The following is a 23518-nucleotide window of genomic DNA, read 5'->3' on the forward strand; positions in this document are numbered from 1 at the left end:
CATCGACCCCGCTCCCTCTTTGGTTCATTCTCGTTCACACAGCCTCCTCACTGGGTCCTGGCATTCTTATTTCTCCCTTGTCTTAGTTTCCCTGTTGGTTTCTAAACTTTCCTGGGACAGTTAGGGTCAGGGAAATACTGATTCCACTTTGGAGGGTGTTTTATTGTGCAGGGATTATGAGATAAAACTAAAAAGAATGAAATTTTTAGGATTAATTTGTTCTATCTTACTTGCTTTCATACATGTTTTTAAAATGTTTGTTTAAATTAGTTCAAATACCTGGGTACCTGCTATGGACCAGGTTCAACCTTTACAGACTCTATGGTTGAATCATTCAATGTGTGAAGCCATTAATTTTATAGAGACTTTTAGGTTCTCTTTGGTGTTCTTATTGGAAGATTACATAATGATTTTTCTTTTTTCTGCTCTTCTTTTGCTGCCCGTGTATTGGATGAAATTTATTTTATTCAAATTCAACTATGAAGTTCACAAGATTCCTTTGCAGCTCACCTTTGGAGGTAAGAACATTTTTACTGACCCTGATCCTGGAATTACTAATTGAATGTCATTATTGGTATCTTTTGTTAGACATAGGAGCTCTGGTGGCACAATGGTTGAAGCATTCAGCTGTTAACCAAAAGGTCAGCAGTTTGAACCCATCAACCTCTCCATGGGAGAAAGATAGGGGCATTCTGCTTTCATAAAGATTTATAGCCCTGGAAACTCTGTGAGGTAGTTCTTCTCTGCCCCATAGGGTTGCTATGAGTTGAAATCAGTGCAGTGGTAGTGGCGTTTTTATTTAGGCATTTCATTTGATAATTTAGGAGTGATCATTTTGATGGGACAGACACATATTTTTCAGTAACAATAGTGCAGATTTTATGATGAAGATTTCTGTAAGTTACAGTTATTTGGATTTATAGGAACTTTTATAGCAGGTCATTGCCTCCAGGGTTTTAAAATTACATTTTCTTTTTCAATAATTAGAGGGACCTCAGTTCTTGACGTTAAAGAGCCTTGTTGTATCTCTAGCACTCCCGTAACTGTTTACGTAAACTACACTGGGGTTAAAAGAGCACGGGAGAAACCCCAGACCGAGGCTGTCAAGGAAGTTCCCATTGGTTGGAGAGGCTGTTGGAAGATCCCGGGGTTGATTAAGGAAGTGCAAGAGCAGGGTGTACATTGGTCTCCTGGTCTAGCACAGGCACTTCTCCAGGTGTTCACTTCACCTTCTCGTTCAGTCCTCACGTGGTCCTGCAGGCAGGGACACAGAATGCAGTGGTGACATTGTAGATCAAGGAAAACTGCCAGATGTTCAGAGAATGAGACATCACTGTGAGCTGCTGCGGTTTAAAACAGCCAGCCTGTTGGAAAACCAGACCCACTGCCCTCGAGTCAGTCCCGACTCATAGCAGCGGCACAGTTTTACTCATCCATGAAGGCACCATAGTGCAGAAGAGATACGTTGGAACAGTTTTGATGATGGCTCTTGGAACCAGGTGTTTGGCTGAGATGTAGTGGGTTGAATAGTGTTCCCCCAAAATTCATGTCCACTTGGAACCTCAGAATGTGACCTTTTTGGAAATAGCATCTTTCTCATTGTAGTTAAAGAGCTCGAGATAAAATCGTCCTGGATTTAGAACGGGCCCCAAGTCTAATGACTGGTGTTCTCATAAGAAGAGACACAGAGGAGGAACAGAGAGGAGGCCATGGGGAGACGGGGGCAGACATTGGGTGCTGCTGCCACAAGCCAGGGAATGCCGGGGCCACAGAAGCTGGAAGAAGTGGGGAAAGGTTCTCCTAGAGCCTTCAGAGGGACCATGGCCTGGTTGACACCTGGGCTTCAGAGTTCTAGTCTTAGAACTGAGAGAGAATAAATTTCTGTTGTTTCAAGCTACCAAGTTTGTGGTGGTTTGTAACTGTAGCCCTAGGTAACAAAATACGGATTTATATCAGGGCAGTCTCTCTGATCTGATGTAGAAACAGGGTCTAGCCTTGAAGGAAGGGCTGGTAGAAACTTAGGTGAAGCAATGCTAACATTTAATGCTGGACTCTTGGTTCAGCAAAAACTTAGAGGAGTGACCAAGAATAAGGCAGAGTTCAGCAGAAGGCAGTTGGGCTGGATTGGTTCACCTTTCTAAAGAGTATTTAGACTGTGACCTGATGTCCAGTCATTGGGGCAGGTAGCAGTAGACTGTGGAGGTAATGCTAACTAATGGCAAAGATGCTTCTAGGAGAACTCCCTGATGGAGTCTCGAATGAGACAGGCCCCCATGTTTCTTGTTTCCTTATGTTTGTTTTCATACTAAAACTGGTGTATAGGAGGCACTGAAAAAATGTGTTGAATGAAGGAGTGAGTGAACAAAGGAACGAATGAACTGGGTGAGGCTGAGAGTAATCGACTTTTACCCATAATTTGGTAAGATTAAACTATAAGCAGACAAAACTTGACATTTGTATTTTGAGAGAGTTTAACAGTCTATCTTCCCAGCCTGATTGTAGTTTCTTAAGCTCAAGATCATTGTCTTTTTCATTGTTGGAGCTCTCGGTTATAGATAGGGCTTGTCACCTATAGAATGCTGCAGTGCAATGAACTACTTTGTATGGCTCTTTTAGCCATGGTCTTGAGACTCCCACAAGATGATTGAGTAGGACTATGCAGATAAGGTGCGTGGAACCCTTGGGAGGGTTGTTGTTGTTGTTGTTATGTGCTGTCGAGTTGGACCCGACTCATAGCGACCCCTCCTTGGGTATCAGAAGCAGTATCACTATGGAAATAGATGGCCCCATCTTCCTTCCGAGGAGTGGCTGGTGGGTTTGAACTGCCAGCCTTCTGGTTAGCAGTCAAGTGCCTTAGGCACTATGCTACCGGAGCTCCTCCTTGGGACGGTGGGACCATGCAAATGAGGTGTATAGAACCCTAATGAAGGGATTTGTCAGTTTTGCTATCTCACTGGACTTAAAAGAGAGCCAGTCCCAGAGCAGAGAGGGGATCTCACTACCATCAGAAGAAGAGCCAGGAGCAGAGCACATTTTTGGACCCAGGGTCTCTGTGCTGAGAACCTCCTAGACCCAGGAGAGAGGCAGAGCTGTAAAACTGGAGAGGGCGTGAGATGGTGAGAAGCGTAGCAGAGAAACAGTGGGAGCAGAGCCAGGAGACTGGTGTGAGATGGCCCAGTGGGCTTCCTGGCCCATGGAGTAAGGTAGCTACAGTGGGTGTGCCAACCATAGAGCAAGGAAGCTGAGGAGTGACCAAGAATAAGGCAGAGTTTGTGCTCAAAGTTTACTGGCAGAGTGGGGTGCTTCCAGGTACTTATTGTGGAGCTAAAGAGCTTTTTATCACTTGCCCTAGGCAGGCAGAGGTCTAGGGGCTCAGAGGGTGAGGGCCAAGAGAGGGAGCCTGTCCTCGGGGCTCAGAGGAGCCCTGCATGGCCAGGAGGAGTTGAGGGAGCTGTCCTGCACTGAAGAAGGGAGGCTCTGCCGATGTGTTTGCTGAACCTGATGGAGAGTTGTATCCTGTTACTTCCTTAATAAACCACTTAAGTGTGAGTATGATCTGTGAGTTCTGTGTGGCCATTGCAATGAATTATGGAACCCAGCAGAAAAGTAGAGTGCCATGGGGGGGATGGCTGGTGTCAGAATTGGTCAGCCATGAGACACCAGAGGAGCAGCATTCACAGAGGGAAAGCTGGACAGACAGGAATGCACGGTTAAAAAGGGCACAGGGAGGTGGTAGTCATGGGGACAGGACAGGACAGGAGGAGAGTTTGGTATGGTCAGGGATGATAATCAGGGTGTGAAATCAGATGTGCAGGAGCTGTTGAATGTAAAACAAATTTCCTCCTAAATTTGCACCCAAAGCACAATAAAATTAAAAAAAAAAAAAAAAAGGTTGGGGAGAGGAGGTATGTCTGACTGCTGCCTCGTGGCAGTCAGCCTTGGGCTGATGTTGATGGTAATTCTGGATTCTTTTTTTTTTACATTTGTATTGTGATTTGGGTGAAAGTTTACAGAGCAAATTCATTTTCCCTACAGTAGTTCACACACATTTTGTCTGCCATTTCCCACATTGACTGCAATTTCCTACAGTGTAACAGCTCTCTTCCCACTTCCTATAGTTATGTCCTTCCCTCCCATGCACTCCTGCCCCCTGACCTGTCTCCCTGTGTGTACCCTGCCCTTCTGTTCTCCCATGATTGATCTCTCCAAGGAGTGCATCTACCTTATGTAAGTGTTCCTCATGTGTCTGTTTGGTTGAAAGCCGCAGGAGTGAGTTCAATTCCAGAACTGAAGGGCAGCTAGGGGCTATAGTGTCAGGGGTTTTACAAGGCTCTATCAGATCAGCAAACCTGGCCTTTTTTTTTTTTTTTTTTAATGATACTGAGTTTTGTTCCACATTGTTCTCCCACTCTCTCCAGGATCTCCTACATAGATCCCCCTCTGAGTGGTTGACAGTGGTAGCTAGGTGCCATCTAGTTCTTCTGTTCTTGTAGTCATATTGGCTAAGGATTACATGGTATACCAGTCCCTTAGACTAATTATTTCCATGTGTCTTTGGTTTTCTTTATTATTCTTTGCTCTGGATGAGGAGAGAGACCCATTGTTGCATCTAGATGGCCGCTTGCAAACTTTTAAGATCCCAGTTGCTACTTGCCGAAGTAGGATGTGGAACAATGTTTTGTGTAGTATGTTATGCCAATTGAGCTTAATGTCCCCTGTGACCATGGTCCCACACCCACAGGTTCAACTACTCGCTCCCTCCCGGTAACTGGCTGTGGCCATGAAGTCACCACAACCTTGTCCCTTGTCAGCTCTACCATATACCTGGCCATTCTTACAGCCATACAAATACGCTTGTAGAAATACTGTCTGCCAATCCTGTACATGGTCATGGGCACACTGCCATGCACAGACGAACCTGCTTGTCTGGCCTGTCCCCCAGAGGTGGTAATCCTTCTCCTTCCTTGTGAGTTAGACAACTAGGTCCGACACTACCATGCCATTTTTCACATTTTCCAAACAATTTTCTTTCTTAATTGCATTTTATTACTATGCGTAAATATTGGGAACATATATGTGGAAGCTTTAATCCTGGGGGAAAGAGAAGGGAAAGTAACATGATCGAAGTGTAGTGCTAGTTCTGCCATCTTCTGTCTGATCTGCTTGCCCTACTTGGTCCAGAGTTAGAATTTAACTCGTTCTTCCTACTGGGCGTGTGGACGTGGGGGGAGAAACACAATCACAATAAGAGACGACCAAGGTGCTTCTGTTTTCTTGGTGAGAAATGCTTTGAGGGCTTTCAGTCGGTATTTTTCTAGCCTGGAATTGCATGGTGGCCATCTGATGGCTTAGCTCACGATGACTGCTCCCAGGTCTCCCTCAGCAGCTCTGAGCTGGGAGCCGAAGCAGAGCCAAGGTAGAAGAATGTTGGGAAAATGCACCAGTCTCTAAATACTTAACTTTGCGGTAAGCAAATGTTTAATCCAGAGACGGAAAATTACAAGTATGGTAACACCTTCCCTGATTTTGAATAAAGGAACAACAGTTCTGGTAGAGACATAAAATACACGAGACTTGCGTTTGAAAAGGAAAGAGACTAGATCTCTGTGTCCACAAAAGCCACTGCGAGTGAACCGAGTCCTTTGTTGTAAGTCCTAAAGAGTTCACTGCCGCGTGAACCTGATGAAATTGTCAGGTTACAGTAGTTAATGCAGTAATTCGATACGTTGTCATTTGAATGGAGCCGTGTGTGGAGAGTCGGTTACTCTCTGTGGGGCTGACCCTTTTACGTTCCTGTAAGCTCAAGACTAATAGAGCTTGTTAGGCTTTATGGGAGAAGAGCTTTTATCACCTCAGGCCGGGCAGCATATTGCCATTCTCTCCCTAATTCCGTGTGGCTCCGAAGCTGTGACGTGTGCTCCCTGCAGCTCACATCGGACCGCTCTCCCTCACAGACGTTTTTATGGACATTTCTCAGGCTGAGTTACATTTTGTGTGGCACCACTTGCAGATGTCTTCAATTAAACACCGGTAAATAAAAGGGATATGTGAGGCCTGGAGATTCTTGGAATTCCCTTCTTGTCAGGCCTGTAGGGCGCAGCGTCATCATCCTTTTTGGAGGTTGAGGACGGAGAGGCATTTGGAAGGCAGCTCACCAAGTGTGAATGCAGGGCGCTTGGGTGTGTCCTCCCGGGCTAGTGCTTTTCGTCATAGACCCAGGGCCTTCAGCCATAAAACCGTCCCTCTGTCCCTTCATTTCAAGTCTGTTAGAATTGCTTACATTAATGGTAATCATACTATTGTCGAGAAGGTGGCACCCATCGTGTAAACACACTGTTCTGAGCCCTTTCCCTACGTTATTTTAATTCTCACACAGTGCCTGTGAGGTGGATATTCCCAATTTTCTCATGAAGAAGATGGAGCCTTGGGGAGGTAGATTGAGCTAAGTGTGCAGTATCATGCAGTAATAGGCTGTGACAGCATTGACCAGATGGGAAGGAGGGGCGGAAACTCTACTGTTGTGGTTGCTTGCACTCTGGTGTATGGTCTCCCGTTATGCCTGATACTGTTTGGAGTGGTTGTAAGGTAGAGATGTACGTAGTAGCCCTACAGCAGAGTTCCTCAGTGTGGCACTATTGGGATGCACAGCTCTGTCGTCAGGGACTGTCCTGTGCGTTATAGGACTTCTGCTTAGCAGCAGCCGTGGCCTATACCCACTAGATGCTGGTGGCACCTCCCACCCTCCCTCCTTCAAGTTGCAACACCCAAAAATGTTTTCTGTACACTTCCAAAATGGTTTCTTCTTGAAAACTACTGCCCTAGAGCAACCTTAAGGAATTCTGGTGGCATAGTGCCTAAGTCATTTGGCTGCTAACCAGAAGGTTGGCAGTTCAAACCCACCAGCTCTCTGCAGAAGGAAGACTGGACAATCTGCTTCCATAAAGATTTACTGCCTCAGAAACCAAAGGGGGTTGCTATGAGTCAGATTCAACTTGATGGCAGTGAGTTGGTTTGGTTTAGGGCAACCTTTTTTAAAAAACAGAAAGAACAAAGAGGTATAGATAATAATTCAACAGTAAAGATAAAATGAAATGAAAAAAAGTTTTCAGTCTTGGCAGGAAAAAAGGTAAAGGGAGAACAAAACCCAAACCCAGGCCCATTGCCATTGAGTCAGTTCCCACTCATAGTGACTCTAGAAGACAGAGTAGAACTGCCCTATAGGATTTCCAGGGTTATAAATCTTTATGGAGGCAGACTGCCTCATCTTTCTCCTGCGGAATGGCTGGGTAGGTTCGAACTGCCAACCTTTTGGCTAGCAGCCAAATACCTTAACCACTGTACATAACTCACTAACAAAGAACAAGTGGGACCGAAAAGAAAATAGCAAGAGGATAGACTTAAATCCAACCATAGTGATAACTGCATCAAATATAAGTGGTGCAAACCAAAACTTCCTGCAATACGGAAACAAGTTGTGTGTGCGTTTTCCCAAACTGTGGCCAGTGGTCATATGTGGCTACAGTGCAGGTTACAGTTTTGGACAATGCGGTTTTCAATACTTCAATTAAAAGTAGAGATTCTCAGGCTGATTTTTTAAAAAAGCAAGGCCCACCTTAAATATGAAGACATGGATGGCTGAAAAGTGTAAGGATAGAGTTAAGATATTCCATGCAAAAACTAATATAAGAAAGGCAGAGTGGCCGTGTTAATATCAGACAAAGAAGACTTCGGGGCAAAAACTGTTACCAAAAAGAAACAGGGACATTTCATAATGATAAAAAGATCAGCTCACCACATCAGTCCACAGCAGTTTGAAATGTGTATGTGCTGCATAATATGTGAAGCAAAAACTAATGAAACTGAAAGGAGAAACAGACAAATCTGCAATTACAGTGGAGACTTGCACACTACTTTCATTAATTGATCAAACAAGTAGGCAAAAAAGTTAGAAGGAATATGAAAGACTTGAACAACACTATCAGTCAACTTAATTGACGTCTATAGAGAACTATACCCAACAACGAAAAATACATAATCTTTTCAAGTACACAGGCACAGGCAAGTACAAGTTCACCAAGACAGTATATTCTGGACCATTATGCAAGTCTTAGTGAATTAAAAAGGACTGACCTCTGACCAAAATAGAATCAAATTAGAAATCGGTAATAAGAAGAACTCTTATAGTTCAATAATAAAAGGGCAGACAACATAGTTAAAAAAGAGGGGGAGGGGCAAAAGATCTGATAGATATTTTACTGAAGAAGGCATAGAAATGGCTAATAGTTCATGAAAAGGTGTTCAACATCATTCATTAGTCACTAGGGAAATACAAATTAAAACCAAAATGAGTTACTACTATAAGCCCACGAGAATGGCTATAGTCAGAAGACATGATAAGGACTGGTGAGGATCTGAGGAAATTGAAACCCTCATCCATTGCTGGTGGTAATGTAAAATGATACAGCCGGTTTGGAGAATAGTTTGGCAGTTCCTCAAGGTGTTAAAGATAGAGTTACCACGTGACTCAACAGTTCCACACCTAGAGAAGTGAAAATATATGTCCCCCCAAAACTGGTATGTGGATGTTCATAGTGGCAGCATTCCTAATAGCCCCCGACTGGAAACAGCTCAGATGTCCATCCTCTGGAGAGGGAATAAACACTGTGTGGCTTCTCCAGATAATGGAATACTATTTGGTAGTAAAAATGGAACAAACTCCTGATACATGTGACAACATGGATATACCTAAAAAATGTGATGCTACCTGGAAAAAGCCAGACAGGAGTCTGCATATTGAGTGTGTCCATTTATATGGATTGTTTAGAGAAGGAAATTTGCAGAGTCAGAAAGCAGGTCATTGGTTTCCTGGAACGAGGGTAGGAGTCAGGACTGACTGCATGTGTTGAGGGGATTTGAGGGGAAATGTTCCCAAGTTGGATTGTGTTGATGGTTTCACAACTCCCTCAGTCTCCACGCTCAGTATATACTTCGGTAAAGCTGTGCAAAGTGTGTATCGTTGTTCTCTGCTTTGATTTCCTAAAATGTCAGAAAGACCTGCCTCCACTTGACATCCTGCTTCTGTTCTGCATCTCTGGTTTGTGGTGTAGCCGTTGTGAGCAGTGTTAGTCGTCAACAAGAGAATGCTGTGCATTGGAATAGATGTATTATGATAACTACTCAGTTAATATTCTTAATATTCAATAATGTTAGCCATTAGCATTTTTTGATCGATTGTAAAACCAGATTTCAAAGCTTTCTTTGGACTACAGAACTGCGAGGCTTCTCACTGGACGCTTTGTGCTAGACTGGCAGGCACTGTGTATGTATTTGTGTGTGGGTGTTTACTGATGATGGCAAGCTGCGGGCAGCAGGGGTGGGGTGTACCATCATCATCCCTGGCCTCACAGCCAGTGGTATTTTGCAGTCAGAAAAAAATGAAAGGGTCCTAAGAACCTAACTGTCTCTTCAGTCTGTCAGTGTGAAATACCGTTGTTTGGGGTGGCTCTGGTAGATACCAGGCTGTCTTCAGTATTTGGAGGAAGAAGTGGCTATGACCCCAAACTGGTCCTGTAGAAATGAAGGGAGTTTGCAGAGGCAGCAGTGGCAAGTGAGGTGGGCAGAAGTGTGAGTTGTTAAGCTTGGGAAGGGAGTGCACATAATTTAGAGAAAAGGACAGTGGGAAGCAGCTGTCTGGAGAGCTGGCTTCATCGGGGAGCTGCGGCCATGAGGCTGGGAACAGGCTTGAGCTGGGGAGCCGGGGAAGCTCTCTGGTGTAGCACTCGGGAGGACTACTTGGGTTCAAAGAGCCAGAGCCAGGGCAGGCAGATAACTGGGGGGAGACTAGAACTCCTCAGGCAGTGGCAGGCAGTCTGCGATTGGCTCTGGATCAGCAGCACTGGAAAGCTGAGGTGTGGCTTGGTCCACTGGGCAGAAGCAGGTGATTTCTCTAGCAGTGTGGGTGGGTTGTTTTGGTACCCCACGTGAGGGGTTTTGATAATCCTGAGGGGATTACCTGAGTAGTCAGGAGGGTGGTCTGTAGTCGTGAGGGTTGGGAGAAGCGGGTAGTGTTCCGGCTGAGCCCCAGACTGCAGAATCCGAGGTGGAGCAGGCAGGGTGGCTGGTGGCTGGGGTTGGAGGCACCAGGTGGAATTCTGTAGCTGAATCCCTCAAGTCTGGCCTTGGCGTTTGCTTCTTCTCCCCTTCGCTCTCACGTGTGCACATACACACGCACACTCAGAAATTTCTTGATGTGGTTGGATCACACACCCCACTTGATAGTGCTCTATTTTCAGTTAATTTGGTGAAATGTTTAAGGAGCTCTGGTGGCATAGTGCCTAAGGCATTTGACTGGTAGCAAGAAGGTTGGCGGTTCAAACCCCCCAGCCACTCCACAGAAGAAAGACTGGGCAATCTACTTCGTAAACATTTACTGCCTCAGAAAACCAAAAGGGGTCGCTATGAGTTGGAATCAACTTGATGGCAGTGAGTTTGGGTTTTTTTGAGAAATGTTTATAAGGTTTTAAAAGCCTTGGTAAACCGTAGTTTTTAGTTACTGTGTAATAGTTTCATATATGAGTGAGGGTTCTATAATTACCTTATCCTACAGTCTTGTTGGATTTGATTCTTTTTCCCAATTTGGCAGTAAGTAGAAGTGACGTCATCAGTATCATGGTGAGTGGATTTGAAACTTATTTACTGTGAGTGGATTTGAAACCCTGAAGTGAGGTGCTCCTGGGGGTTCTTTCCCGAGCTTATCCCAGAGCCACTCAGGGAGGTCTGAGCTATTTCGGGCTGTCTTGAAGGGAGAAGAACATGGGTTTTGCTCTCCTTGAAGCCTCTGAAGACTGTCGTGGTTGCTGTGTGAGCCCCCTATTAAATCCCCTCGAATGCTGGCCTGGAGCCTGGCACACCGCTTCCCTTTTCTCTGTTCTCCTGAGCCTTCACTTTACAGGCTGTTTGGGGTATAACAGAGATGTATGGGGGCAGGTGGAATAGAAGACAGGTGTACTTTATCAGAGTGAACATGCACTCATTTTTGGGGTTGTTTGGCTGGAGGCCAGGACTGGCCTATTAATATTGACGTCATTTCCACACAGTGCCTCTGGCACCACACCGCGGCTCATTAATCACAGAGCATGCATTTCTTTTGTGTCGCTGGAGGCAAGCTTTGTTTTCTTCCCTATTATCAGCTAAATCCTTGAAATTGAAGAACTTCTGAAAAATAACTTTGCTTATTAATTTTTTCACACGTCCAAAGCTGTGTACAAACTGCAGACTTAAGAGAGAAACCTATCTGATATCTCTGACTGCATCGCTGATGGTTCTCTGGGGACATTGAGGTAGCTGCGGATGCAGCAATCACCTGGCTGTTAAAGCGCTGATGGGATTTTGTGGAAATGGTCCTGTGGGGTGTGCTTCAGGGGCCTTCAGACCAGAAGCCCACACGGCCCGACTCTGCTCACGGTCTGCAGAGCGCCGTGTTGGTACGTGTTGGTACTTTGTCATTCGCTTTTGGTGACCACCTTTGAGGCTGAGCGGCAGGATGGTACCTGTTCAGAAAAACAGAAACCGATGCTCTTAAAAGAACTGAAATTACTGTCTTGCAAAGGTCAAACAGCCAGAGGGTGTTTTGTTGTTTTTGTTTCTTTGTTTATAATGAAGGTGGATCCTTCATCAGCTGGTATTTGTCAATTTTAAGTGTGTTTGAGCATCTTCCCAGGTCAGGACATGAAAAGAACAGGTGATTTTTGTTAACGGTGTATAGTGTCCTCTGTGTGGCCACACCAGCCGGCTGAGCTACTGCCTCGATTCCTGTGTGATCATTGGTTACTGTTCCTGGATCCCTGGGTGGTGCAGACAGTTAAGCGTTCATCTACCAGCCCAAGGCTTGGTGTTCAAACCCACCTAGAGGCGTCTCAGGGTTGGCCTGGGGGTTGGCTTCTAGAAGGCACAGCCTCTAGTCCCTGAGAGGCGGTTCTACTCTGCATACATGGGTCGTCTGGAGTCAGAACTGACTTAGCGGGAACTGCCAGCCACTGCTCATGGCTCTGGGTGTCACTGTTAACAGCAGTACAGCAGGGAAGATCGTAGACATAAATCTCGATGTTGATCATTCTGAAAGGCCTGAGGCCAGCCGTGGGGCTGATGGGCCTTGAGAGATATGTTTATTACTTTTTGTTTTAACCTTGTTTTCATTAAAATGTAACCAAGCTCAAGCTCACTGCTGTCCAGTTGGAGCCAACTCATGGCAACCCCTCCTTGGGTTTCTGAGGTGTTATCTCTACAGAAGTAGATTGCCCAGTCTTCCTTCCGAGGAGTGGCTGGTAGGTTTGAATTACCAGCCTTCTGGTTAGCTAGCAGTCAGATGCCTTAGGCACTGCGTCGCATCACCAGAGCTCCCAGAATGTAACCAGGCATGTTTATTTTAAATTTATCAATTTTGGCATCCAGTCTGCCAGTTTACACTTGCACAAGCCATATATAGATTATATCTCTGTCAGCATTGCTGTTACATTTTAAGTTTTTATCCATTTGTGAGATCAAAACACAAAGTATCTCATTTAATTGGATTCATGGTTATTTAGTTATATGCTTGTCAGATGCTTATTGGCTCTCTTACTTTTTCCCATGAGTTGTCTTTCTTCATGTCCTTTCTGTGCTTATCTGTTGAGCTGTTTGTTTGATTGGTTGGCAGTGGTGTGTGTGTGTGTGTGTGTATGTGTTGCATGTGTGAAAGAGTGCTGTTAACCTTTGCCATGTGTGTTGCAAGTGTTTACTTTTAATATTGATGGTTTTTGTTTGTTTCTTTTTTTATAATGTGATATAGAACTTTTGAGGGTTTTCTTTTTTTTTTTAATTGTTAATCTATATTGGCTTTTCCAGTAAGATTTCTGGATTTCCTGTTATGCTTAAACTCCTTCATGGGTTATGAAGAATTTAGAGAAAGCTTAGCGGCATCCTGAAAAGAAGCAAGGTGACGAGGATCAAACCGGTTGTCCAGATTGGATTTCATAAGGAAGCCCTTCTGAGGTCAGGGCCATCCATTAGTTACTTGACGGTGCCAGAATAAGGAGGTGTTTCCAAAGTGTTTGTCTGCCTTTCCACAGTTCTGTTTGTCTTTATTTAATGCCTTAATGTCTGGGAGGCACACCATAACCCTCCCAGAAGCCAGATAATGCGCTGGTTGCTTCCTGACCTGACTTGGGTTTTGTATCCATTGAATTTGACTTGCCTTACTGCCTGCCATCTAGACCAGTGTATCTGAAACTCAAATGTGCATGCCAGTTGCCTGAGAATCTTGTTAAAATACAGATTCCTGATACAGTCAGCCTGACATTGTGTATTTGTGACAAGCTTCCAGTGATGCAGATATTTCTGGCTCATGAACCAAACAAACTGACCATAAATGCTGATAGCACAGTGATTCTCCCAAAGGAGAGAGAAATATGATGTAGTCTGCCTGTGACCTCTCTGTTGGCCTCTGTACTTAACCTTTTTTGTCCCGACCTTTGGTCTGACTTGTGATCCCACTTGCCATTGGATTCAGAATCTACTTTCAGGAAACCCTTACCTCCGGAATCTGACCCTACCAGAACCTTGGATTATTTGTCTCCAGCCTTCACACTGTGCTCCTTGACCTCTTGCTGTTTTCCCTTCTTTACCTGACTCTGTTCCTTGCCAGTAGCTCACTAAGTTCCCTTTTCAGTTTAGCGTAAGTTCTTTTGAGCTCTGATGCAGTCTTTCTTTCTTTTTTTTTTTTTATTAGGATTTGGGTGAAGATTTACAGAGTAAATTCACTTTTCATACAGCAGTTCACATATACTTTGTCTCATGTCATTGACCAAAATTTACAATGCAGCAGCTCCCCTCCCACTTCCTCCCCATAGTTACCTCCTCCCAGTGTCCATCCCTTCATACTCTTTGAGAGGCCCATTGTCTGCCAACCCTGTATATGATCTTGGATACACTCTCCATTTAGACATACATAATTGTTTAGCTTGTTCACCCATCTATCCGTCCCTATACCCATGTTTGCTTTCATTGACAACTCAGTATTGTATTTACAAAGGGGTTCATATTTGTTGTTTGTACTGCCCATGTAACTCTCTCTGTCTTTCTCATCCTCAATGCTGCCATATTGGTCACTCACATTTGGTACATTGCCCTTCTCTTCACCCAAATCAATATTTATCTCTATCTATCCAACAGCATTCCCTCCCCTTCCCTCCCACCCCTGGTAACCAACAAAGAAAATGTCCTCCAATATATAAACCTTTCCTTAACTTTCACAATAACGGACTAATACAATATTTGTCCTTTTGTGACTGACTTATTTCGCTCAGCATAATGTCCTCCAAGTTCATCCACGTTATGCGGTGTTTTGCAGATTCTACATTATTCTTTAGCGTTGCATAGTATTCCATTGTGTGAATGTACCAAAGTTTGGTTATCCATTCCTCAGTTGTTGGACATCTAGGTTGTTTCCAAGTTTTGGCTATTGTAAATAGTGCTGCGATGAACATCGGCGTGATGCAGTCTTTCTTAAGTGGCTGTGGTGCAGTGAATTTTTCAGTATGGTTCTTCTAGCCGTGGTCTTTGTGACTCCCACCAGATGACTGGGTGGAACTATGCAATTGTGAGGTGCTTGTGACGCACCATGGGGATTGAGGAGCTTGTGGATGCAGATGAGGTGTGTGGAGCCCCAATGTGCAGATTGGTCAGTCTTGCCATCCATGACACTTCAAAGGAGCCATCCCAGAGGTGGAAAGTGGGATCTCACTACCATCAAGAAAGAGAAGCCAGGAGTGGGGTGTGTCCTTGGACCCAGGGTCCTTGCACTGAGATGGCAGAGAGATGGCGGCAGCAAAGGTAGCAGAACCAACAGAACCGAGAGACCGACCTGAGACAAAGTGGCGGGCTTGCCGGCCCGTGGAGCGAGAAAGCTAAGTGCCTCGGGGCAGGAGGCCTGCTAGTGGTGTGAGGTGTCCACGTCGGCAGAGCTAAAAGAGCTTTGTAACACTTGCCCAAGCAGGGCAGAGGCCAGGTCAGGGGTTGAGAGCCAGAGAGAGGCAGGCCTGAGGTCATGGCAGAGGGGAGGCTGTCCTGATGGAAGAATTGCATCCTAAGTATTTCTGAGCCTGATCTGTAGCCTGTGACTTCCCTAATAAACCCCATAAGTATTGTCTGAGTTCTGTGTGGCCATTGCAACAAATTACTGAACCCAGCAGAGAAGTAGAAAGTGCCATGGGAGGGAAAGTTGGGGTTGGAAACGGTGAGAAGGTTGATGGTGCCATCTTTTACACAGAAGCATTTACCCAAGTTTAAACGTTGAAGTTGGTATGTATATTGCACATTTGAATATCCGAAGTTGACATGCATAGATACGAATGTTTTAGGTTATAATAAGTACAATAACATTTTCTCCCCCTTGATGTTATTGAATAGTTCTTGAGAAATGTTATTAATTATCCAAATTAATATTTCTGAATAGATTTACCAGATGAGATGTAACTATAAATGTGTAACAGTAGAATATGGCTAAAAATGAAGTTTGTTTAAATTTTGAAAAATTTATCCATATTTTTAAAAATTCATGCTTTTTGAGCATATGTAGACAGAATAGTATAGTGAAGCTCCGTGAACCAGTCTCCCAGTGATAGTTATCAACATTTTGCTAATCTTGCTTTATGAAAGATGTTTGAAACACTAAATGCTTTTAGTATTAGAATGGGGAGTTTGGTTGGTAAATCTGTGATAACTGTATAAATTTGCAATACAGTTTCTAGTTGCTATTCAGGAGTACATTTTACTCACCAGGTATCCAAATAATAGTGTATTGAAGCAGGTGGCATGACAGGTCCACTGAGTCTGGGCTTCTAAGATGTTGCCTAGTGAATGGGAGCCCCACCAGGAGCTCAGCTGCTTTCTGATTGCACTGATTTGGTTCCTGTCCTTTCTGCTTCTATCTCCTTGTCTCTGTTCCACACACTCCCATATTCTTTCCGTGTTTGAACGTGTTTAAATGATTTGAAGTGAAGGATTGCTTTTGAGGAAGAAATAATCCTTTCATGGCAGCTGCATGTCAGGTGGAACAGAGAACTAAGTCAGCAGATGTGCATGTGTGTTCATCGACAGGCATCAGACATGTTAGAAAAATCAAGTCAGTTTGTGCTATTAGAAACATGGCAGGCACTGAGGGTTTTTAAGAATTTCCCAGCCAGAGGTGAGTGCTGTGGGAGCTCTGGCTGCTCCCACTGCAGGGAGGGCTGAGAGAGTCAGTATTTCAGGTTCATCTCCAGCCATGAGCGACACCGACCACGTACCTCTTGGGAAACTTTTAATCTATCATTTGACTTGGAGATTGAGAACAGTGGGTCACAGTTAACCAACAGGTAGCCAGTGCTTTGATAGCTACAAGCTGGTAGAAAAAGCAGCCTCCTGCCTGCTGCCATGGATTGAATTGTTTCCCCATAAAGTGTGTGTCAGCTTGGCTGGGCCGTCAGTCTCAGGTTTAGCAGTTAGGTAATGATGTAATTTGGCAGTTATGTAGTGATGTAATTTGGCAGTTATGTAGTGATGTAATTTGGCAGTTATGTAGGGATGTTTTTATCCCTTATGATGTGATCTGGTGTGATCAGTCAGTCAGTTAGTTGTCAGGGGGTTAGGGTGGGATGCAGCACCCTTTCTCAGGTCATAACCTTGATCTGATGTAAGGGGAGTTTCCCTGGGGTATGGCTGCATCACCTTGTATCTTACAAGAGATAGAAGGAGGGAGAAGTGCACAGTGAATGAGGGACCTATGAACACCAAGAGAGAAGAACCAAGAATGGAGCGAATCCTTTGGACTCAGAGTCCCTGTGCTAGGAACCTCCTAGACCGGGGGAAGACTGATGCCAAGACACATGGTGATCTCTCATTCACACTGGGCCCACAGATGCGGAAGAGACAAAGACCTCGTCCTGACCTTAACCAACAGAGGGAGAGAGCCTTCTAGAGCAGACACCCTCAGTTTGGATTTCTGGCTTGCTAACCTGTGAGAGAACATGTTTCTGTTTGTTAAAACCACACGTTTCTGGTATAGCAGCATAGGGAACTAAGACAGCTGCCTTTACTTGGGTCATCTTCTGTTTTTTTTTTTTTTTTAGGATTTGGGTGAAGATTTACAGAGTAAATTCACTTTTCATACAGCAGTTCACATATACTTTGTCTCATGTCATTGACCAAAATTTACAGTGCAGCAGCTCCCCTCCCACTTCCTCCCCATGGATCATCTTCCGTTTTGAAACCTGGTTTCTTTGATTAGGTCAGTGGGGTCCCACAAGGGAAAAAGGAAATCATTCCTATTTTAATTGCCAACGAGATATGATGGAAGGAAAAGGACTGAATGCAGACGAGTTAGGTTTGTTTTTTTAAGATGCTGTTATTTTTTGGGAAGCTCTGGTAGCTTAGTGCCTAAGACACTTGACTGCTAACCTTCAGAAGGCTGGCAGTTCAAACCCACCAGCCACTCCTCGGAAGGAAGGTGGACAATCTACTTCCCTAGTGATACCGCCTCGGAAACCCAAGGAGGGATCACTGTGAGTCGGGTCCGACTTGACGGCACATAACAACAGCAAAAACAACATTATTTTAAAAAAAAAATACATTTTATTGAAATATAATTTATGTACAGAGAAGTACACAAAACTAAAGTGACATGGGTTGATGAATTTTTTTTTTTGTAACAGTGTTTCTTCCCTTCCCTTCCCCTCCCAATACCTGGTAACCAACAAAGTTTCCTTCCATATATAAACCTCTCCTTGACTTTTTACAGTAATGAACTAATACTATATTTGTCCTTCTGTGATTTACTTATTTCACTCAGCATAATGTCCTCCAAGTTCATCCATGTTATGTGGTATTTTGCAGATTCTACATCATTCTTTAGTGTTGTATAGTATTCCATTGTGCAAACAAGTTAGTTTTAAGGGGAAAAAATGCACTGAATACTGTTTTTAATGTTGCTGTATTTGCTGACTTGGATGTACAAGAGAGTTTGAAAAGGGAATTTGTGTAAGTACATTTGATTAGCTGCTTTTCTTACAACAGTGTAAAAGTACCATTGCTTCTAGGGGCTAGGAGGCTGGTTTTGTGATTCGCTTTATACCTTGTGAGTTTTGTCGTCTTTGCACTGTTTAATCTGTTGATTCCTCAGGCCTTCATGTTTCCTTGGCTGTGAAATGATGGGCCAGTAGATAGTTTTATACTGTGTATTTCTTCCTGCTTAGTTAGGAGGCAGCCCAGTCTCTATAAAGTGCTTTGGAATGGGGAACGCTGCGGATGGCACATGGATTGAGTGCAGGAAATAATGCCTACTGCAGGACAAACTGGTCATGACTAGATTCTCAAGAAGGAGCCAGTGAACTAAACGGAGCCAGGTCATCTGATGGGAGGGCTGGGGGATGAGAGGACGGAGGAAAATGGACACTGAGAAGGCATTTGAACATAGAGCTCAGGCTGGTTCAGGGGGGACGGATTCACGTTTCAGGTAGCGGAATATATTGGCTGTTCGTTGAGAATGTGCTTACTGATTTCTTACTGACTATGCCCTTGATAAATGCATTTTCAAATGAATGAATACGCATGATACCTTTACTGAGTCCTGGTTGACGTGCTTAGGCAAGATCGTGGAAGACTTCAGAGCATCTCGCTAGCTCTGGACTTGGAGGGTTCCTGACGTTTGACAGGCCCTCCTCCTTCCAGCGCCTGAGTGGTGCCTTTCCTCTGTCTCCATGTCACTGGAGTTGTTGCTTCCCCGCGTGATTATTTTTAACAACCGAGAGCTTCATTCCTTGAAGCCTCAGGGCTTAGATTTTAAAGATGGTTTCATAAAATCCAGTCATATATGCACATTTGTTTCTTTCTTATTACATAGTTGGAGCTGTCTGATTTCTGAGACAGGATTAGGCTTCAAATCCATTAGCAGTTGAAATAGTATTGGCGTCAATTCAGCTGTTGTCTTCATAACAGACTAATTTTCTTTCCTGTTTCCTTTTGGTTAATGGTACTGTTTGTCAGCTGCTCTACTTTTCTAGCTCTTTCTCAGGAAGTAGAAATGACATTCTTAAGATGAATGCTGTATGTGACAGTAAATGTCAAAACTGGTTTTTGATGCAAATTTTTACTAGCTCGTGTAAGCCCTTAAAAGTTTAAAGATATGTTTGTTTCCTGAACAACAGCAAATGGAAATTTTAGATATTACTGTTTTCTGTAGCATCTTAGCATTCTTGGTGGTGGTGGTGGTGACCTTGACCGCATGGCTGAGGGAGTGTTGCCTGCCTTCTCCACTGTAGGGCTATTCTCCACCTCCTCACCCCCATACTGTCCCCTTAGGAAGGAGGTCACTGCACGCATCCCACACTGAGGGAGGAGAGAGGGAGGGCTGAGTAGCTCGGTACATTGTTCGGAATTCTTCTGCATGGAGCTTGGTCTCTTCTCCTATCTATTCAGTCATTTATATCAGTGTGGACTCATGGAGATTTATTTACGTTTTGGGTTATAATCCAACGGCTCCGATAAAACCCACTGGTTTAGCTCTGTAGTTGCGCTTGAGGGCAGGCCGTTGTCCAGGAGAGCAGACTGTTTCAACATGGTTGATTTTCCCTCTCCCTGTTAAGAAGCACAAGGAGATTTTTCTCTAACTTCACAGTGAGAACCTGCTGGGGGTTCCTGGAGGTAAAACTCAGGAAAGTGTGGGACTTCCAAAGGCTGAGCCTCCATGAGTCTTTCTGTCAAGCTCGTCCACCTCCAGCACTGAGTCTGTACCTTCAAGAGGTCTGTCCTGGTGCTGGCTCCGGTGCCACGTGTAGCTCCCGTCAGCTGACTCTCTGCGTCAGTCTGCCCGTCTCTCCAGTTGTCGTGGTGGCCTTTTACCCTGCGGCCTCACTTCCCTGCCGGATCTAAGAAGAGTGGTTGATTTTTGGTATTTCTGCTTTTTTCTTGTGATGAGGTCAAGAGTGATGACTTAGAAGCTCTTTACATGCCAGACTGGAAGACCTTTGTATTTGTACAGCAACTCTTAACTAGGAAAAAGAATGGGATCATGTACCTTATTATCCAAGGCTTCTATCTAGTTTTTCCCAGTTCAGTCATGGTCAGGGAAGTGAAACTAGGACAGACCCACATTTTTAAAATTTGGGTGAACTGGAATGGGAAAAATTATGGGTCAAAACCCTGCTAGGAACTTAATTTCCCTTGTAGAAAACAAGGGTAATGTGCACTTTGCCTAGCAGCCAAATCTCTTGCCCGTTGGATTTTGAGCAGGGGCGGAACCCAGCTTAAAGATGGTGGCTGACTGTGCCATGCTGAATGTGTGTCACTCTGCACAATTTTGCCAGTAATCCATTCTCACACATCAGACTCCCGAAAGGGCTCCCTGTGTCTCTTCTGAATCACCTGTTCCAGGGCTTCAATCCATAATTTAACCTGTTCCGGTTACCTACCAGATCACCCACATTTTAAAATTTTGTGTCTGTTCCATTTTCCCTTTGTCGGCCGTGACTGAATCGATTTGAACTGATTGCAGGCCCTGGCCTTACCAGACTGAGGTGATCACAGACCAGCCTGAGCAGAAGTGGGGGGCAGCTCAGCATTCTCACCCAGCCCTCTCTTTTCATGTTCTCATTGTGGTAGTGCAGCTTGTGTGTCAGCGTGGCTGGGCCACGGTCTTGAGTGGCTTACCCACTGGGTATAGTTATTCCCCATGATGAGACTGTAATCACCTCCATGGTGGAATCTGCTGTCAGCAGCTAAGTAGTTGCCTTCCATATTGCCCTATGTCCAGTATACATGGAAAAGCTTTGAGGGAGGTCTCTAGCTTTTTGGCATATTTTACATTTGGCCAAGTCTTCATCTTCAGTTCCTGGACTTGAACCAGTGGCCTGCCATGTTGCCTACTGATTTTGGAATTGTTAACTTTTACAGCGATTGTGCCATTTTACCTGTTGACTTTGAGTTTGTCAGCTTCCATGGCCAGTAGCCATGTGAGTTAGAAGACACTTCCAGTTCAGTGGACCTGGAACGAGAGGTGGAGCTGAAGCCCAGGGTCGAGGAGCCTTCACCCAGCCCCTAGAGTCAGCACTCTGAACTCGAGCTTCTAGCCTCCTAGACTGTAAGAGAATAAATGCCTGTTTGTTAAGCCATCCACTTGTGGCATTTCTGTCATAGCAGCACTAGAGAGCTAAGACATAATATACCATTTCTTTCCTAGCCTTGAAACCAGACAGATGGGCTCCTGCTTGGTGTGACTCCCAGATCAATAAGGAGCCACCAGGCTTTGAGGTGCTGAGAAAGAAAGCTGTGTTGTAGACTGCCAAGCAAGGAGCTTAGAGATTACGTCTCAGATCAGGCTTCTCCAAGCTGGGCATTTCAGGGCTGTTATAGGACATGGAATAGGGAAATTATGATTCTTCACGGCTTTCAGAGAACTCATTAACTATGCTTTAGGCTCATTAACTTGGGGGAGGGTACGGTGTCATGGCTGCCGAGGGGTGCGTTTTTCCGGTTCTTACTTCTGTAGTCAGTTAAACACACAGTCCAAACTGATCATCCATGGCCAATGGGAGGGGTTGGGAGAGGAGATTGTTCTGGGTAAAGAGCAAAATATCTATCAGGAACTTGGCTGTTATCACAGCCCTTGTGGTAAGGCCATCTAGAGCAAGGCATTCTTACAGCCTTTATGTGGAACCACAAAATACAGTTTAATAATTATTTACTTATCCTGCAAAATATTCTGTTTTCTCCTGTCCAACTTGAAAACAAATGAATTGAAAAAAAAATTAAGGTGATTTCTCTTTTCATTCTTTTGTTGGGTCAATGTTTCTACAAGAAAAAGTTTTATAACTTAACAAAGAGTTTGTCTAGGGAAGGTGATGGCAACACAGAGAAAATTTTAGGACCCAAGGAGGGGTTGCTATGAGTCAGGTCTGACTCGACAGCAGTGAGTTTGTTTGTTTTTTTTTGGTTTCAGCCTGAGGAAAGCACGACTATAATAATTAATTTTTATTATTGTTGTTGTTGTTGTTGTGTTGTTGTTGTTGTTATGTGCCGTCGAGTCGGCCCCGACTCATAGCGACCCCTCCTTGGGTTTCCGAGGCAGTATCACTACGGAAGTAGGATTGCCCAACCTTCCTTCCGAGGAGTGGCTGGTGGGTTTGAACCACCAGCCTTCTGGTTAGCAGTCAAGTGCTTTAGCCACTATGCTACCAGAGCTCCTAGTATAAATAATTAATTTTTAAAAGATTTTTAGTAGAGAAACATGTCAGACTGTTCACGTTGTGTGTCTGCCCTTCACAGGCAGAGAATCCCCCGGACGGACCCGAGTGTGGTTATGGCTCCTTTCACCAGCAGTACTGGCTTGATGGGAAGATCATTGCTGTGGGCGTGATTGACATCCTCCCGCACTGCGTGTCCTCTGTGTATTTGTACTACGACCCCGACTACTCCTTTCTGTCTCTGGGTGTCTACTCTGCGCTGAGGTAAGATTGCTTTGGGCAGTTGTAGTGGGTCAGATGGCATTTCAAATCATTCCTCATTTGATCGTGTTTTATTACATAACAGTAGAAATCCTACTTGGTAGGACACTAATGGACTTACTGCTCTAGGAGGATTTTAGCCACACAGTGATACTTAGAGAGTCCCACCTTTTGAACTGATGCCAATGTCTGATGATAATTCTCTATCCTCTAGGGTATCCATGTAGTGTATTGTGTGAGAGAAGTCATTGTATTTGTGTGATGCTTTTGTTGTTAAGTTTATTCATTTATAAACATCCCTGTCAGAACTTAACGTTTCTTAAATGTTGTTTTTGTCCTTTTTTTGTGTTATCACTGTCAGATATATGTTTTCATTATTAATTAAAAGCTAAATGAATCTAATGTGAATGAATTAAAACAGTATCTGTAGTCTGAAGAAACAGTGACGTGAGTATGCAGAGCAGGGGTCCCCTGGCTGTCTGCTTGACACGCTGACCTTTGTCAGCCTGGTTCCCCTTTTATGTCTGTGGCTACAGTTATATGCAGCACAAAGCTTTTAGGTGTGTTATCCTAATGGTGAGAAGATTAAAGTGTTTTATTTATTTTATTTTTTTTTATTGTGATTTGGGTGAAAATTTACAGAGCAAATTCACTTTCCGTACAGCAGTTCACATACACTTTGTCTCATGACCTTGACCACAATTTCCCACAATGCAACAGCTTCCCTCCCACTTCCTCCCTATAGTTACCTCTTCCCTGTGTCTATCCCTCCATGCACTCCTGCGCCGTGAGCTGTCTCCCTGCATAAGCAGCCCTTCTTTCTTCCATGCTTGTTCTCTCCAAGGAGCGTATCTACCGCAGGGAAATGTTCAACTCATATACCTGTCTATTGTTGGCTGGAAGCCACAGGCGTGGGTTCAATTCCAGACCTGAAGGGCAGCTAGGAGCCATACTCTCAGTGCTTCCACCAGGCTCTATTGGACCAGCAAACCTGGTCGCCTCTTTTT

General features: G+C 44.4%; 1 protein-coding gene across 1 annotated transcript in view; it reads left to right on the forward strand.

The window, feature by feature from the left end:
* ATE1 (arginyltransferase 1) overlaps positions 1–23518 on the forward strand; it is a 163219-nt gene that overhangs the window by 41291 nt on the left and 98410 nt on the right. The window contains exons 8-9 of the mRNA XM_007936824.2: positions 486–518; positions 22333–22514. Coding sequence (XP_007935015.1) covers positions 486–518; positions 22333–22514 — 215 coding nt within the window. The remainder of the gene's footprint in view (positions 1–485; positions 519–22332; positions 22515–23518) is intronic.

The sequence above is a fragment of the Orycteropus afer genome, unplaced genomic scaffold, assembly GCF_000298275.1.
Source record: "Orycteropus afer afer isolate SDZICR_OR568_19922 unplaced genomic scaffold, OryAfe1.0 scaffold00038, whole genome shotgun sequence".
Taxonomy (NCBI): Eukaryota; Metazoa; Chordata; class Mammalia; order Tubulidentata; family Orycteropodidae; genus Orycteropus; species Orycteropus afer.